The sequence below is a fragment of the Oncorhynchus clarkii genome, chromosome 31 (assembly GCF_045791955.1).
Source record: "Oncorhynchus clarkii lewisi isolate Uvic-CL-2024 chromosome 31, UVic_Ocla_1.0, whole genome shotgun sequence".
NCBI classification, from domain to species: Eukaryota; Metazoa; Chordata; class Actinopteri; order Salmoniformes; family Salmonidae; genus Oncorhynchus; species Oncorhynchus clarkii.
In genome coordinates, this window is record NC_092177.1 from 3,865,581 (window position 1) to 3,884,916 (window position 19,336).

Below are 19,336 nucleotides of genomic sequence, written 5' to 3' on the forward strand. Positions count from 1 at the left end.
CCCCCCCCCGACGACATCACCTCTAGCTCTGACATCACCCCGAGCTCTGACCCCCCCGATGAAATCACCTCTAGCTCTGACCCCCCCCCCCCCCCGACGACATCACCTCTAGCTCTGACCCCCCCCACGACATCACCTCTAGCTCTGACCCCCCCCCGACGACATCACCTCTAGCTCTGAACCCCCCCCCCCCCCCGACGACATCACCTCTAGCTCTGACCCCCCCCCCCCCCCCCGACGACGACATCACCTCTAGCTCTGACCCCCCCCCCCCCCCCCGACGACATCACCTCTAGCTCTGACCCCCCCCGACGACGACATCACCTCTAGCTCTGACCCCCCCCCCCGATGACATCACCTCTAGCTCTGACCCCCCCCCCCCCCCCGATGACATCACCTCTAGCTCTGACCCCCCCCCCCCGATGACATCACCTCTAGCTCTGACCCCACCCCGATGACATCACCTCTAGCTCTGACACCTCCACCTCTGGAACCAGTCGCAAATCTCAATGCCTTTTATTTATCTTGATGTGTATGTTATTATATATTTTATTTATCTTGATGTGTAATTTCCTGATTCCGTACGAGTTTGATTTCAACACTGTGAAATGTGCTCGGAGATAGAAACCAGATGGACCTCTGTCTCTCCACGGGGCCCAAAGCTAAGCAATCACTATATTTACGGATCCACAAACCATTGGCTGTGTCCCTACAGCTCATGTAGTTGGTCGCTTGGAGGAAGTCTGATTTATTAGGAGGATTATAGGTGCTGTATCTGTCTTGAGATTTGTCAGGTAACTGATTTAAGGTCCATTAGTGACTTTATAGACAGTTCCCCTGCTATTGGTTTAGAACGATGTGTGTGAGTGAGTGAGTGAGTGAGTGAGTGAGTGAGTGTTCCTCTGTGTGAGTGAGAACGACTGGGACAAACCATTAGTCATCCAGACACCAAACCTCTAAGCAGTTATTATGTCTTTATTCTAATGTACAAGCTGTAATAGCAACAGAGACGGTCCGTCCAGCCCCCACCCGGAGACGGTCTGTCCGGCCCCCACCCGGAGATGGTCCCCCACCCTGAGACGGTCCGTCCGCCCCCCCACCCACCCTGAGACGGTCCGTCCGGCCCCCACCCTGAGAACGGTCTGTCCGGCCCCCACCCTGAGAACGGTCTGTCCGGCCCCCACCCTGAGAACGGTCTGTCCGGCCCCCACCCTGAGACGGTCTGTCTGTCCGGCCCCCACCCTGAGACGGTCTGTCTGTCCGGCCCCCACCCTGAGACGGTCTGTCTGTCCGGCCCCCACCCTGAGACGGTCTGTCTGTCCGGCCCCCACCCTGAGACGGTCTGTCTGTCCGGCCCCCACCCTGAGACGGTCTGTCTGGCCCCCACCCGGAGAACGGTCTGTCCGGCCCCCACCCTGAGAACGGTCCGTCAGGCCCCGACGATGAGACGGTCCCCCACCCTGAGACGGTCTGTCTGGCCCCAACCCTGAGAACGGTCCGTCAGGCCCCCACCCTGAGAACGGTCCCCCACCCTGAGACGGTCTGTCTGGCCCCCACCCGGAGAACGGTCTGTCCGTCCCCCACCCTGAGAACAGTCTGTCCGGCCCCCACCCGGAGACGGTCCGTCCAGCCCCCACCCGGAGACAGTCCCCCACCCTGAGACGGTCTGTCTGGCCCCAACCCTGAGAACGGTCCGTCAGGCCCCCACCCTGAGAACGGTCCCCCACCCTGAGACGGTCTGTCTGGCCCCCACCCTGAGAACGGTCTGTCCAGCCCCCACCCTGAGAACGGTCTGTCCAGCCCCCACCCTGAGCGTTGATGATTCATCAGAGGCCGTGATTTAACAGTTCCATTTTACGCCCGGCTGTTCATATAAATAATTTATTATAATTTCTATTTCATCATCCCAGGAAAAGGGAACGGTTTTGGACGGTAAATCCCAGTAACTAGGCTTCTGCCATCCGACCCTAGTCCCTACTCAACAACGACAGGAGCATTCCAAACAAAAAAGACAACTCAAAACTGTTAAAATTAAATAAACTAACTCACAAGTGTAACATAGGTTGTGAGCTCTGCAAAACAACGTGTCCAATCAGACTAATAACAAACTGAAAGCATTCAGCAGAAATGACAGTAACCAAACCAACATTATACACTGCTCATTAAAATAAAGGGAACACTAAAAAAACACATCCTAGATCTGAATGAATGAAATGTTCTTGTTAAATACTTTTTTTCAGAACCACTCCTTTATTGAAATGTATTGTCAATCAGTGTTGCTTCCTAAGTGGACAGTTTGATTTCACAGAAGTGTGATTGACTTGGAGTTACATTGTGTTGTTTAAGTGTTCCCTTTATTTTTTTTGAGCAGTGTATATTAGAAGTGATGGGAATTCACAGTAAATGTAGCTACTACTGGTGAGAGATTAGATAGTGTTGATCTGTCAATCAAAAGGGCAAACAATTGACACAAAGAAGTTATGAAACAATGAATGCGCACGAAAATGGAAAGACTCTCGAAAGACATCTCAGCCACACTTCTTCTTCATGGACCGCGACCTCCCCGCAACCTCCCCGCGACCTCCCCGAGACCTCCCCGAGACCTCCCCAATGGATTAGTCTTAATGAGACAGGTGTTTCGTGTGCCATGAAAAACACATCTATTTGTGACTGCTTGACAACAAAATTAAATATCTCGGTTGACCAACAGCTTATCGACCAGACAATAGACTAAATGGGATCAGGCCTACGCTCAGATAAAGGACTCCGTTTGGTGCGGTTTGTAGAGACAGTCCTGTCACAGATCCAGAGGAAACAGATGGTACTGAGTGAGGGCAGGCGAGAGGGCAGGCGAGAGGGAGAGAGGGATGTCGGGCGGGAGAGTGGGATGTCGGGCGGGAGAGCGGGCGGAGGGGCGGGAGAGCGGGCGGGAGAGAGGGATGTCGGGCGGGAGAGAGGGATGTCAGGCGGGAGAGCGGGCAGGCGAGAGGGCGGGCGGGAGAGCAGGTAAAAAGAGAGGTAGGAAGAACCACAGAGTGCATGTACTGACAGGCTGACTTAGCTGTTCCCTCCACAGGATGACACATAGACCTTTGAGTGAGAGAGAGAGAGAGAGAGAGTGTGTGTGTGTGTGTGTGTGTGTGTGTGTGTGTGTGTGTGTGTGTGTGTGTGTGTGTGTGTGTGTGTGTGTGTGTGTGTGTGTGTGTGTGTGTAAACCCTGTTCTGTGTGTCACTCAGTTCATAAAACGACTGGCTATTGAACAAAAATCAGACACACCATTTTTAGCTACGGACAATTGATTTAGCTAAGATAGTGACCCTAATACAGCAACAAGATGTTCACAGACTTAAGTAAGACATGTCCTTTTGAGGACAGAGAGAAGTGGAGCGACTCAGAGACTTCTGACATCATGTGTACACCCCAAAGGCCACCCTATTCCCTACACAGTATAGTTAGAATGTAATACTGGGTATTTTGAATACAGTGTTGTTTGACACGACAACCAATGAAAAAGCCAGGAGGCTCATAGAATTAGAATAGTAGCAGGTGTTATTGTGACAGGGTAGGAACCAAAGTGTTGGTCAGTGTTTCCCCAGGGGAGTGGGACCCTATGATCTTTGGCTACATTAAACGTTTTCTCTGACTTCATGCTTCACCTATTCCATTCTGATTTAGAAGATACTGTTGCACAAAAATACTGATTTAGGCCTACACCAGCACTGGTATCCGTATTAGCTAGACAGCTAACTAGCGATTAGCGGCTAACAACTTATTTTAGCAACTTGCTAAGACAAATTGGTCAAATACTGATTTAGGCCTACACCAGCACTGGTATCCGTATTAGCTAGCCAGCTAACTAGCGATTAGCGGCTAACAACTTATTTTAGCAACTTGCTAAGACAAATTGGTCAAATACTGATTTAGGCCTACACCAGCACTGGTATCCGTATTAGCTAGCCAGCTAACTAGCGATTAGCGGCTAACAACTTATTTTAGCAACTTGCTAAGACAAATTGGTCAAATACTGATTTAGGCCTACACCAGCACTGGTATCCGTATTAGCTAGCCAGCTAACTAGCGATTAGCGGCTAACAACTTATTTTAGCAACTTGCTAAGACAAATTGGTCAAATACTGATTTAGGCCTACACCAGCACTGGTATCCGTATTAGCTAGCCAGCTAACTAGCGATTAGCGGCTAACAACTTATTTTAGCAACTTGCTAAGACAAATTGGTCAAATACGGTACAGTACAACACACACACACACACACCAAGCTTACCCTGGACACAGTCAGGGGCATGCTGAAGTCCTTCCCCCCCTGAAGTCTGAAGCCCCATGGTGCCGGGCCGTTGAGGGTTATACAGTATATATTCATGGCCTTTAGAGGAGAGAGAGGAGACAGGGTTATTTATATACCTACCTACATATACACACAGTACTATCATGGCCGAAAGGGTTACAGTATATACAGTGCATTCGGAAAGTATTCAGACCCCTTGACTTTTTCCACATTTTGTTACAGCCGAATTCTAAAATTGATTAAAATTGTTTTTCTTCCCTCATCAATACACACTACCTCATGCAGCCCATTTCCTTAAATAGACCACTACTTTTGACCAGCGTCCTATGTAGAGAATAGGGTAGTATTTAGGACAGACAGTGTTTCCCAAACAAGCACTCCGTTGGAACACCTAGCAGTTTCACACACAGCAACTATAAACAATTAACACATTAGCTGAATCAGAGGTGATAGACTAGTGCTGGAATGATTCAAAGATGTAGCGCCCTAGAAATTCTACACTGATCAATTTAACACATTCTCAGCTGACATTTCTCATGTCACCCAGTTAGGGCTAGAGGTCGACCGATTAATCGGAATGGCCGATTTCAAGTTTTCATAACAATCGGAAATTGGTATTTTTGGGCGCCGATTTGCCATTTTTTTTATTTATTTTTACACCTTTGTTTAATCTTTATTTAACTAGGCCAAGTCAGTTAAGAACATGTTCTTATTTTAAATGACGGCCTAGGAACAGTGGGTTAACTGCCTTGTTCAGGGGCAGAACGACAGATTTTCACCTTGTCAGCTCGGGGGATCAATCTTGCAACCTTAACTAGTCCAACGCAATAATGACCTGCCCCCCTCTCTCTCGTTGCACTCCACAAGGAGACTGACTGCCTGTTACGCGAATGCAGTAAGCCAAGGTAAGTTTCTAGCTAGCATTAAACTTATCTTATAAAAAACAATCATAATCACTAGTTAACTACACATGGTTGATGATATTACTAGTTTATCTAGCGTGTCCTGTGTTGCATATAATCTGACTGAGCATACAAGTATCTAAGTATCTGACTGAGCGGTGGTAGGCAGAAGCAGGCGCGTAAACATTCATTCAAACAGCACTTTCATGCGTTTTGCCAGCAGCTCTTCATTGTTTATGACCTCAAGCCTATCAACTCACGAGATGAGGCTGGTGTAACCGAAGGGAAATGGCTAGCTAGTTAGCGTGCGCCTATTGTCGTTGTGTTGCTGGTTCGAGCCCAGGGAGGAGCGAGGAGAGGGACGGAAGCTATACTGTTACACTGGCAATACTAAAGTGCCTATAAGAACATCCAATAGTCAAAAGGTATATGAAATACAAATGGTATAGAGAGGGAAATAGTCCTATATTAACTACAACCTAAAACTTCTTACCTGGGAATATTGAAGACTCATGTTAAAAGGAACCACCAGCTTTCATATGTTCTGAGCAAGGAACTGAAACGTTAGCTTTCTTACATGGCACATATTGCACTTTTACTTTCTTCTCCAACACTTTGTTTTTGCATTATTTAAACCAAATTGAACATGTTTAATTATTTATTTGTGGCTAAATTGATTTTATTGATGTATTATATTAAGTTAAAATAAGTGTTCACACCGTGGCTCTCTGCTGTTCCCTGAACACCGCGGCTCTCTGCTGTTCCCTGAACACCGCGGCTCTCTGCTGTTCCCTGAACACCGCGGCTCTCTGCTGTTCCCTGAACACCGCGGCTCTCTGCTGTTCCCTGAACACCGCGGCTCTCTGTGTCATTCAGACCAGAGGTGGCTGATAATCTGGGTTGTATTCATTAGTGCACAACGTAGCAAAATGTTTTGCGACAGACAGACAAATAATGTAGGCCTAGTACAATTCATGACACAATATCCAGGAAACAAACAGAGGTACACTTAGAGAGAATTTTTTCAGGCTTGTCCACTCTTGTTCCACATACTATCCAAAAGCCAGTCTGTCCCCAAACAAATATCCTCCAACTCCATAGAAATCATATAACTGCCCTTGCTGAATGCATTAAAACGTATCTGACAAAGTAATACAGGTTTAATGACATTGATCCAGCTTATTCCCTTCGCTCACAGCCAGCACAACACATAACCCGTGTCATTTTAAGAACCAAGGACAACCGGACACCTTAGGCCACTTGCTGCTCTCGCCAAATGAGTTACACGCCTACTGCTGACCTCAGCCCTCCCCTCTTACCCTAACGCTCACTCCTCCAAGGTATCCAAAACCCCACCATGACAACTCACCATACAATGCAAGCATACCTTGTCTTGAGGCCCTCCTGGTAACCCAAAGGTGGCAGAAAGCTACAGTAGTTAAGCAGGATGGGCTGACTCTCCCTCCCTGTTGGCAGAGCAAGCCCTCCCCTCTCCTGGTGACACAGCTAGGCGGCCAGGCTAGCCCTCTCCTCCCCCTCCACCACACCCCTCTCCTCCTCAGAGAGCTATATAAGGAATGTAAAACTACACCAAATTATTTCAGCCCTACACCCACATGAGTCACAGAGAGGGGGGCAGCAACGGAGAGAAGGAGCAGGAGAGAACGAGAGAGAGGGTAAGAGAGTGAGCGAGAGGGTAAAAGAGAGTCAGCGAGGGACCATCAACTACGCATATTTTCTGGCACACGGTTTCTCACAAAAAAAAGCCAAAAGATATTCAGAACGGGAGGAAGAGGAAGAGAAGTGAAGACCACTGAGGAACACGTTCCTTCCAGAGGGCATGCAGTACAGCTCAGTAGATTATAACATCAACCAAACCATCAATTAGAATATAGGACATCAAAGGCCTTAAATCTGATTGGACCTTTCCTCTATGTAATGAAAAAAAGTTACTTTGATTTACGTTGAAAAGTAAATCCAAAGAATTGATCATGTCTAGGCTACTAAAACAAATCAACCCAACAAGCTTCTGCTATTAGAAAATGCTATCTGCCCTCTGTTTATTTTACTAGGCAAGTCAGTTAAGAACAAATTCTAATTTTCAATGACGGCCTAGGAACAGTGGGTTAACTGCCTGTTCAGGAGCAGAACGACAGATGTCAGCTCCCCGACCTTGTCAGCTCGGGGGTTGGAACTTGCAACATTCCGGTTACTAGTCCAACTCTCTAACCACTAGGCTACCCTGCCGCCCTCTGAACTAGCTCCTGGCAGTGTGTTCATATAGACGTCAGCAAGAGTAGCTCTCCACTGCCTAGTATCCTACATATCTAAATAGGTGTTAAATCTAGACTGATGTAACGTGTGAAAAGTCACACCAACAAAACTTAAAAAGGGATGGTAACAATTAGAGAATCCTGTCACTAGGCCTCACCAGTATTTCATCCATGACCAGAGACATATTTTAATGACAGTCCATAAGAACAGCCAGCAAGAGGTCCTGTAAATAGATACTACCTTACGACTGGTTAATATCCTACAATACAGCTTGTTAATATCCTACAATACGACTTGTTAATATACTACAATATCGTCTTTAGCTAAATACGACTTGTTAATATCCTACAATACACCAAATTAATATTTATGTAGCCTAAACCCGTGAATCAAAATGAAAAGTTAAGAGTTAAATAGAATTAAAACAAAGCTTCAATTGCACATGACAAAATATTGACACAGACTGACCAACTGAAAGCTATGATCTCTTATTGATGTCACTTTTTAAATTCACTTCAAAATCCCTAGAGATGAAGGGGAGGAGACAGATTAAATCAATTGTTTTTTTAAGCCTTGAGAAAATTGAGACATGGATTGTGTATTTGTTCAATACAGAGGTTGAACGGGCAAGACAACATATTTAAGTGCCTTTGAATGGGGCATGGTAGTAGGTGCCAGGCACACCGGTTTGTTGTAAGACCTGCAACGCTGCTGGGTTTTTTAAAACGCTCAACAGTTTCCTGTGTGTGTCAGGAATGGTCCACCACCCAAAGGACGACCTGCAAACTTCACACAACTGTGGGAGGCATTGTAGTCAACATGGACCAGCATCCCTGTGGAACGCTTGACACCTTGTTGAGTCCATGTCCCGACAAAATTGAGGCTGTTCTGGAGGACAAAATGGGTGTATCTTCATTGTGATACATAAAAAAAAAGACCAGCATTCACTAGAATATGTTGAGTTGTGTTTCCATTATCAATCAACTGGTGCTATTCAAATATATGTTTTAAAAAGTCCCATCCATAATATTACGGCTCTTACGCACACTACTAACATAGATAGGATACAACACCATACAATACAGACAGACTCTTGTAAAAACGAAGGAAAACTGTTACACAACTTTGGAAAAAGACCAGGTTTTGGTCATTAATATTATGGAAGGTGATGAAGAGAAAAGGCTGCGGGATCAAGACTCGATCCACATTGAGATCTAGACCGCTAAATTATGTATTAAAGTTTTATTCCACTTAAACAGCAACTTAAATATCATACTGTATTATCATTGTAACGTTATATAGTCTAGCGTCAGACAAGGGTATATTTTTATAGACTTGGCTACAACATACTTCCATGGATCCATAGTTGCGTTTATAAGTTAGAATACGCGTTCTCCATTATCCCACCATTATCCTACCTCCTTATCATTATGGGGACCGCCGGACATCGTGTCGACCTACGGTAGACCAGATCTGAAAGAAATGTGTGAATCAAACACGTAAACTTCAGACTTCCTCAACCTGGACGTCAGGAACACTGTGGATCTCTTCTTCTTAAGCAGCAACCAGCGTTCATTCTCTGCTTCTTCTTCGATGGGTTTAACGGCGGTTGGCATCCAATGTTAATGGTGCGTTACCGCCACCATGTGGACGGGGTGTAGAATAGGAAGAAAAAAACGAAAAAAAACGTGTATTTTCATTTTTAAAATGTCATCTTTATTTAACCATGCAAGGGGGCCTGTGATGGGGCTACATCCCCACACTGGCTCAGGGGTCTGTGATGGGGCTATATTCACCCACAGGCTCAGGGGCCTGTGATATGGCTGTATTCACCCACAGGCTCAGGGGCCTGTGATATGGCTATATTCACCCACAGGCTCGGGGGCCTGTGATGGGGCTATATTCACCCACAGGCTCAGGGGCCTGTGATATGGCTATATTCACCCACAGGCTCAGGGGCCTGTGATATGGCTATATTCACCCACAGGCTCAGGGGCCTGTGATATGGCGATATTCACCCACAGGCTCAGGGGCCTGTGATATGGCTATATTCACCCACAGGCTCAGGGGCCTGTGATATGGCTATATTCACCCACAGGCTCAGGGGCCTGTGATATGGCTATATTCACCCACAGGCTCAGGGGCCTGTGATATGGCTATATTCACCCACAGGCTCAGGGGCCTGTGATATGGCTATATTCACCCACAGGCTCAGGGGCCTGTGATATGGCTATATTCACCCACAGGCTCAGGGGCCTGTGATATGGCTATATTCACCCACAGGCTCAGGGGCCTGTGATATGGCTATATTCACCCACATGCTCAGGGGCCTGTGATATGGCTATATTCACCCACAGGCTCAGGGGCCTGTGATATGGCTATATTCACCCACAGGCTCAGGGGCCTGTGATAGGGCTATATTCACCCACAGGCTCAGGGGCCTGTGATGGGGCTATATTCACCCACAGGCTCAGGGGTCTGTGATGGGGCTATATTCACCCACAGGCTCAGGGGCCTGTGATGGCGGAACATTCACAGACAGGATTTATTGCACCGCCTCGGCTGTGAAATCACAAAAAATAAAAAATAAAAAAATAAATAAATAAAAAAATAAATTCGCTCAGCAGCATTCACAATGATTCCAGATGTCTTTCTTCTCTGCTTGTGGTTGATGACCACTGCAATAAATAATACTAAATCCACCTGTTTAACATGCAGCATTTCACCATCCCTCAGTTGATGAGAAACCTTCACTCCACTACCATTGTTTCTTCCCCGCCTCTCGTTCTTCTCACTTCCTCCAGACAGGAGACAGGCTGGACACTCCTTACCCTTGCCACCTCATTCTCCTTCAACCCGAACAGGAAACTCCTTACCCTTGCCACCTCATTCTCCTTCAACCCGAACAGGAAACTCCTTACCCTTGCCACCTCATTCTCCTTCAACCCGAACAGGAAACTCCTTACCCTTGCCACCTCATTCTCCTTCAACCCGAACAGGAAACTCCTTACCCTTGCCATCTCATTCTCCTTCAACCCTAACAGGACACTCCTTACCATCTCATTCTCCTTCGCCCCTAACAGGAAACTCCTTACCATCTCATTCTCCTTCGCCCCTAACAGGAAACTCCTTGCCATCTCATTCTCTTTCGCCCCTAACAGGAAACTCCTTACCATCTCATTCTCTTTCGCCCCTAACAGGAAACTCCTTACCATCTCATTCTTCTTCAACCCTAACAGGAAACTCCTTACCATCTCATTCTCCTTCAACCCTAACAGGACACTCCTTACCATCTCATTCTCCTTCAACCCTAACAGGAAACTCCTTACCATCTCATTCCTCTTCAACCCTAACAGGACACTCCTTACCATCTCATTCCTCTTCAACCCTAACAGGACACTCCTTACCCTTACCATCTCATTCCTCTTCAACCCTAACAGGACACTCCTTACCCTTACCATCTCATTCTCCTTCAACCCTAACAGGAAACTCCTTACCCTTACCATCTCATTCTCCTTCAACCCTAACAGGAAACTCCTTACCATCTCATTCAACCCTAACAGGAAACTCCTTACCATCTCATTCTCCTTCAACCCTAACAGGAAACTCCTTACCATCTCATTCTTCTTCAACCCTAACAGGAAACTCCTTACCATCTCATTCTTCTTCAACCCTAACAGTAAACTCCTTACCATCTCATTCTTCTTCAACCCTAACAGTAAACTCCTTACCATCTCATTCTCCTTCAACCCTAACAGGAAACTCCTTACCACCTCATTCTTCTTCAACCCTAACAGGACACTCCTTACCATCTCATTCCTCTTCAACCCTAACAGGACACTCCTTACCATCTCATTCTTCTTCAACCCTAACAGCACACTCCTTACCATCTCATTCTCCTTCAACCCTAACAGGAAAATCCTTACCATCTCATTCTCCTTCAACCCTAACAGGAAACTCCTTACCATCTCATTCTCCTTCAACCCTAACAGGAAACTCCTTACCCTTACCATCTCATTCTTCTTCAACCCTAACAGTAAACTCCTTACCATCTCATTCTCCTTCAACCCTAACAGTAAACTCCTTACCATCTCATTCCTCTTCAAACCTAACAGGAAATTCCTTACCCTTACCATCTCATTCTTCTTCAACCCTAACAGGAAACTCCTTACCATCTCATTCTCCTTCAACCCTAACAGGAAACTCCTTACCATCTCATTCTCCTTCAACCCTAACAGGAAACTCCTTACCCTTACCATCTCATTCTTATTCAACCCTAACATTAAACTCCTTACCATCTCATTCTCCTTCAACCCTAACAGGAAACTCCTTACCATCTCATTCTCCTTCAACCCTAACAGGAAACTCCTTACCCTTACCATCTCATTCCTCTTCAACCCTAACAGGACACTCCTTACCATCTCATTCCTCTTCAACCCTAACAGGACACTCCTTACCCTTACTATCTCATTCCTCTTCAACCCTAACAGGAAACTCCTTACCCTTACCATCTCATTCTCCTTCAACCCTAACAGGAAACTCCTTACCATCTCATTCTTCTTCAACCCTAACAGGAAACTCCTTACCCACTCATTCTCCTTCAACCCTAACAGGAAACTCCTTACCATCTCATTCTTCTTAAACCCTAACAGGAAACTCCTTACCATCTCATTCTTCTTCAACCCTAACAGGACACTCCTTACCATCTCATTCTCCTTCAACCCTAACAGTAAACTCCTTACCATCTCATTCCTCTTCAACCCTAACAGGAAACTCCTTACCCTTACCATCTCATTCCTCTTCAACCCTAACAGGACACTCCTTACCCTTACCATCTCATTCTCCTTCAACCCTAACAGGAAACTCCTTACCATCTCATTCTTCTTCAACCCTAAAATGAAACTCCTTACCATCTCATTCTCCTTCAACCCTAACAGGAAACTCCTTACCATCTCATTCTTCTTCAACCCTAACAGGAAACTCCTTACCATCTCATTCTTCTTCAACCCTAACAGTAAACTCCTTACCATCTCATTCCTCTTCAACCCTAAAAGGACACTCCTTACCCTTACCATCTCATTCTCCTTCAACCCTAACAGGAAACTCCTTACCATCTCATTCTTCTTCAACCCTAACAGGAAACTCCTTACCATCTCATTCTCCTTCAACCCTATCAGGAAACTCCTTACCATCTCATTCTTCTTCAACCCTAACAGGAAACTCCTTACCATCTCATTCTTCTTCAACCCTAACAGGAAACTCCTTACCATCTCATTCTCCTTCAACCCTAACAGGAAACTCCTTACCATCTCATTCTTCTTCAACCCTAACAGGAAACTCCTTACCATCTCATTCTCCTTCAACCCTAACAGTAAACTCCTTACCCTTACCATCTCATTCTTCTTCAACCCTAACAGGAAACTCCTTACCATCTCATTCCTCTTCAACCCTAACAGTAAACTCCTTACCATCTCATTCTCCTTCAACCCTAACAGGAAACTCCTTACCCTTACCATCTCATTCCTCTTCAACCCTAACAGGACACTCCTTACCATCTCATTCCTCTTCAACCCTAACAGGACACTCCTTACCCTTACCATCTCATTCTCCTTCAACCCTAACAGGACACTCCTTACCCTTACCATCTCATTCTCCTTCAACCCTAACAGGAAACTCCTTACCATCTCATTCTTCTTCAACCCTAACAGGAAACTCCTTACCATCTCATTCTCCTTCAACCCTAACAGGAAACTCCTTACCATCTCATTCTTCTTCAACCCTAACAGGAAACTCCTTACCATCTCATTCTTCTTCAACCCTAACAGGACACTCCTTACCATCTCATTCTCCATCAACCCTAACAGTAAACTCCTTACCATCTCATTCCTCTTCAACCCTAACAGGAAACTCCTTACCCTTACCATCTCATTCCTCTTCAACCCTATCAGGACACTCCTTACCCTTACCATCTCATTCAAACCTAACAGGAAACTCCTTACCATCTCATTCTTCTTCAACCCTAACAGGAAACTCCTTACCATCTCATTCTTCTTCAACCCTAACAGGAAACTCCTTACCATCTCATTCTCCTTCAACCCTAACAGGAAACTCCTTACCATCTCATTCTTCTTCAACCCTAACAGGAAACTCCTTACCATCTCATTCTTCTTCAACCCTAACAGGAAACTCCTTACCATCTCATTATTCTTCAACCCTAACAGGAAACTCCTTACCATCTCATTCTTCTTCAACCCTAACAGGAAACTCCTTACCATCTCATTCTTCTTCAACCCTAACAGGACACTCCTTACCATCTCATTCTCCTTCAACCCTAACAGGAAACTCCTTACCATCTCATTCTTCTTCAACCCTAACAGGAAACTCCTTACCATCTCATTCTAATTCAACCCTAACAGGAAACTCCTTACCATCTCATTCTTCTTCAACCCTAACAGGAAACTCCTTACCATCTCATTCTCATTCAACCCTAACAGGACACTCCTTACCATCTCATTCCTCTTCAACCCTAACAGGAAACTCCTTACCATCTCATTCTCCTTCAACCCTAACAGGAAACTCCTTACCATCTCATTCTTCTTCAACCCTAACAGGACACTCCTTACCATCTCATTCTCCTTCAACCCTAACAGGAAACTCCTTACCATCTCATTCTTCTTCAACCCTAACAGGAAACTCCTACCATCTCATTCTTCTTCAACCCTAACAGTAAACTCCTTACCATCTCATTCCTCTTCAACCCTAACAGGACACTCCTTACCCTTACCATCTCATTCTCCTTCAACCCTAACAGGAAACTCCTTACCCTTACCATCTCATTCTTCTTCAACCCTAACAGTAAACTCCTTACCATCTCATTCTTCTTCAACCCTAACAGGAAACTCCTTACCCTTACCATCTCATTCTTCTTCAACCCTAACAGGACACTCCTTACCCTTACCATCTCATTCTCCTTCAACCCTAACAGGACACTCCTTACCCTTACCATCTCATTCTTCTTCAACCCTAACAGTAAACTCCTTACCAGCTCATTCTCCTTCAACCCTAACAGGAAACTCCTTACCATCTCATTCTCCTTCAACCCTAACAGGAAACTCCTTACCCTTACCATCTCATTCTTCTTCAACCCTAACAGGACACTCCTTACCATCTCATTCTCCTTCAACCCTAACAGGAAACTCCTTACCATCTCATTCTTCTTCAACCCTAACAGGAAACTCCTTACCATCTCATTCTAATTCAACCCTAACAGGAAACTCCTTACCATCTCATTCTTCTTCAACCCTAACAGGAAACTCCTTACCATCTCATTCTCATTCAACCCTAACAGGACACTCCTTACCATCTCATTCCTCTTCAACCCTAACAGGAAACTCCTTACCATCTCATTCTCCTTCAACCCTAACAGGAAACTCCTTACCATCTCATTCTTCTTCAACCCTAACAGGACACTCCTTACCATCTCATTCTCCTTCAACCCTAACAGGAAACTCCTTACCATCTCATTCTTCTTCAACCCTAACAGGAAACTCCTACCATCTCATTCTTCTTCAACCCCAACAGTAAACTCCTTACCATCTCATTCCTCTTCAACCCTAACAGGACACTCCTTACCCTTACCATCTCATTCTCCTTCAACCCTAACAGGAAACTCCTTACCCTTACCATCTCATTCTTCTTCAACCCTAACAGTAAACTCCTTACCATCTCATTCTTCTTCAACCCTAACAGGAAACTCCTTACCCTTACCATCTCATTCTTCTTCAACCCTAACAGGACACTCCTTACCCTTACCATCTCATTCTCCTTCAACCCTAACAGGACACTCCTTACCCTTACCATCTCATTCTTCTTCAACCCTAACAGTAAACTCCTTACCAGCTCATTCTCCTTCAACCCTAACAGGAAACTCCTTACCATCTCATTCTCCTTCAACCCTAACAGGAAACTCCTTACCCTTACCATCTCATTCTTCTTCAACCCTAACAGTAAACTCCTTACCATCTCATTCTCCTTCAACCCTAACAGGAAACTCCTTACCATCTCATTCTCCTTCAACCCTAACAGGAAACTCCTTACCCTTACCATCTCATTCTTCTTCAACCCTAACAGTAAACTCCTTACCATCTCATTCTCCTTCAACCCTAACAGTAAACTCCTTACCATCTCATTCTTCTTCAACCCTAACAGTAAACTCCTTACCCTTACCATCTCATTCTCCTTCAACCCTAACAGTAAACTCCTTACCCTTACCATCTCATTCGCCTTCAACCCTAACAGTAAACTCCTTACCATCTCATTCTTCTTCAACCCTAACAGGAAACTCCTTACCCTTACCATCTCATTCCTCTTCAACCCTAACAGGAAACTCCAAGAATTCAGATGCATGTTCACCTCCACAGTTGCAGCATTTCTCTTCATCTGGCACACGATACTCTTCCCTTCTGCACACACTTGACACGTCAGTCAACTTACCTGGTAAAATAAAGGGTAAATTAAAATAAATAAATACAATTCCAGATTTTCCTGTAGACATTAAACAGATTTCCCAGGTAGCATTGGTCCAACACCTTCACTCCGACTAAAAACGAGGCTAGGGGTTACCTAGTTTCCACCACAACTCTTCTTCTCTTGTATCCCTTTTTCGTCACCACGGTAACCCACTCACTCACTTCCTTTGCTATTAGCTTCTCCCGACTCACTAGCAATTTCAAACAAAACCTCAGTTTCCGCCATATTCTCACTTCCTTGAAGTAATTCCAATCTCCACAAGTTTCTATCTACTGCAGAGAGAGTACGTCGAATTAGTTTACACTCAGAACAACATGCCAGAGAGTACAGAACATCTCCCCCTCAGAGAAAGACCTGTCCAAGTGGTCTTACCTGAGTACTGTAAAGATTCTCCTCAATGAATGCAGAAGTGATGTTCCCCAAGCTGTAAAAATGGACCATAGAATCTCTGTCCTACTGTTACCAGCTAACAGAATCTCAGTTTCAAAAATCAGGAAGAGGTGTTGATATGTCAATACAACACAGACTTAAAATGAGAAGTCCCACGAGGTGAGAAAAAAGAGGAAATGTCAGTGGAAAACTTTTTTAAAAAAAGGGGGTTTATGAAGATACTGAATGAGTCTGTCAAGTTCCCAGGAGGGTCATTACAGCCTGAGGTGACCGTTGCCTAGGCTCCACATACCTCCACTGTGATACGGAAGATACTGAATGAGTCTGTCAAGTTCCCAGGAGGGTCATTACAGCCTGAGGTGACCGTTGCCTAGGCTCCACATACCTCCACTGTGATACGGAAGATACTGAATGAGTCTGTCAAGTTCCCAGGAGGGTCATTACAGCCTGAGGTGACCGTTGCCTAGGCTCCACATACCTCCACTGTGATACGGAAGATACTGAATGAGTCTGTCAAGTTCCCAGGAGGGTCATTACAGCCTGAGGTGACCGTTGCCTAGGCTCCACATACCTCCACTGTGATACGGAAGATACTGAATGAGTCTGTCAAGTTCCCAGGAGGGTCATTACAGCCTGAGGTGACCGTTGCCTAGGCTCCACATACCTCCACTGTGATACGGAAGATACTGAATGAGTCTGTCAAGTTCCCAGGAGGGTCATTACAGCCTGAGGTGACCGTTGCCTAGGCTCCACATACCTCCACTGTGATACGGAAGATACTGAATGAGTCTGTCAAGTTCCCAGGAGGGTCATTACAGCCTGAGGTGACCGTTGCCTAGGCTCTACATACCTCCACTGTGATACGGAAGATACTGAATGAGTCTGTCAAGTTCCCAGGAGGGTCATTACAGCCTGAGGTTACCGTTGCCTAGGCTCCACATACCTCCACTGTGATACGGAAGATACTGAATGAGTCTGTCAAGTTCCCAGGAGGGTCATTACAGCCTGAGGTGACCGTTGCCTAGGCTCCACATACCTCCACTGTGATACGGAAGATACTGAATGAGTCTGTCAAGTTCCCAGGAGGGTCATTACAGCCTGAGGTGACCGTTGCCTAGGCTCCACATACCTCCACTGTGATACGGAAGATACTGAATGAGTCTGTCAAGTTCCCAGGAGGGTCATTACAGCCTGAGGTGACCGTTGCCTAGGCTCCACATACCTCCACTGTGATACGGAAGATACTGAATGAGTCTGTCAAGTTCCCAGGAGGGTCATTACAGCCTGAGGTGACCGTTGCCTAGGCTCCACATACCTCCACTGTGATACGGAAGATACTGAATGAGTCTGTCAAGTTCCCAGGAGGGTCATTACAGCCTGAGGTGACCGTTGCCTAGGCTCCACATACCTCCACTGTGATACGGAAGATACTGAATGAGTCTGTCAAGTTCCCAGGAGGGTCATTACAGCCTGAGGTGACCGTTGCCTAGGCTCCACATACCTCCACTGTGATACGGAAGATACTGAATGAGTCTGTCAAGTTCCCAGGAGGGTCATTACAGCCTGAGGTGACCGTTGCCTAGGCTCCACATACCTCCACTGTGATACGGAAGATACTGAATGAGTCTGTCAAGTTCCCAGGAGGGTCATTACAGCCTGAGGTGACCGTTGCCTAGGCTCCACATACCTCCACTGTGATACGGAAGATACTGAATGAGTCTGTCAAGTTCCCAGGAGGGTCATTACAGCCTGAGGTGACCGTTGCCTAGGCTCCACATACCTCCACTGTGATACGGAAGATACTGAATGAGTCTGTCAAGTTCCCAGGAGGGTCATTACAGCCTGAGGTGACCGTTGCCTAGGCTCCACATACCTCCACTGTGATACGGAAGATACTGAATGAGTCTGTCAAGTTCCCAGGAGGGTCATTACAGCCTGAGGTGACCGTTGCCTAGGCTCCACATACCTCCACTGTGATACGGAAGATACTGAATGAGTCTGTCAAGTTCCCAGGAGGGTCATTACAGCCTGAGGTGACCGTTGCCTAGGCTCCACATACCTCCACTGTGATACGGAAGATACTGAATGAGTCTGTCAAGTTCCCAGGAGGGTCATTACAGCCTGAGGTGACCGTTGCCTAGGCTCCACATACCTCCACTGTGATACGGAAGATACTGAATGAGTCTGTCAAGTTCCCAGGAGGGTCATTACAGCCTGAGGTGACTGTTGCCTAGGCTCCACATACCTCCACTGTGATACGGAAGATACTGAATGAGTCTGTCAAGTTCCCAGGAGGGTCATTACAGCCTGAGGTGACCGTTGCCTAGGCTCCACATACCTCCACTGTGATACGGAAGATACTGAATGAGTCTGTCAAGTTCCCAGGAGGGTCATTACAGCCTGAGGTGACCGTTGCCTAGGCTCCACATACCTCCACTGTGATACGGAAGATACTGAATGAGTCTGTCAAGTTCCCAGGAGGGTCATTACAGCCTGAGGTGACCGTTGCCTAGGCTCCACATACCTCCACTGTGATACGGAAGATACTGAATGAGTCTGTCAAGTTCCCAGGAGGGTCATTACAGCCTGAGGTGACCGTTGCCTAGGCTCCACATACCTCCACTGTGATACGGAAGATACTGAATGAGTCTGTCAAGTTCCCAGGAGGGTCATTACAGCCTGAGGTGACCGTTGCCTAGGCTCCACATACCTCCACTGTGATACGGAAGATACTGAATGAGTCTGTCAAGTTCCCAGGAGGGTCATTACAGCCTGAGGTGACCGTTGCCTAGGCTCCACATACCTCCACTGTGATACGGAAGATACTGAATGAGTCTGTCAAGTTCCCAGGAGGGTCATTACAGCCTGAGGTGACCGTTGCCTAGGCTCCACATACCTCCACTGTGATACGGAAGATACTGAATGAGTCTGTCAAGTT

The 19,336-nt window shown here is 46.1% G+C and overlaps 1 protein-coding gene across 5 annotated transcripts in view; it reads right to left on the reverse strand.

Annotated features, from left to right (window-relative positions):
• LOC139390417 (PDZ and LIM domain protein 7-like) overlaps positions 1-9,046 on the reverse strand; it is a 121,114-nt gene extending 112,068 nt beyond the window's left edge. For 2 of the 5 annotated variants that reach the window (XR_011629506.1, XR_011629505.1), the window contains exons 1-2: positions 8,898-9,039; positions 4,283-4,381 (exon numbers count right to left, since the gene is read on the reverse strand). Coding sequence is in view for 1 of the 5 variants with exons in the window: in XM_071137532.1 (XP_070993633.1) it covers positions 4,283-4,381; positions 8,898-8,927 (129 nt within the window). In the remaining 4 variants the exon portion in view is untranslated. Of the gene's footprint in view, positions 1-4,282; positions 4,382-6,592; positions 6,819-8,897 lie in introns of those variants that run through there. The other 3 variants (XR_011629507.1, XR_011629508.1, XM_071137532.1) reach the window with 3 other exon arrangements.
• Between the last annotated feature and the right edge of the window lie 10,290 nt (positions 9,047-19,336).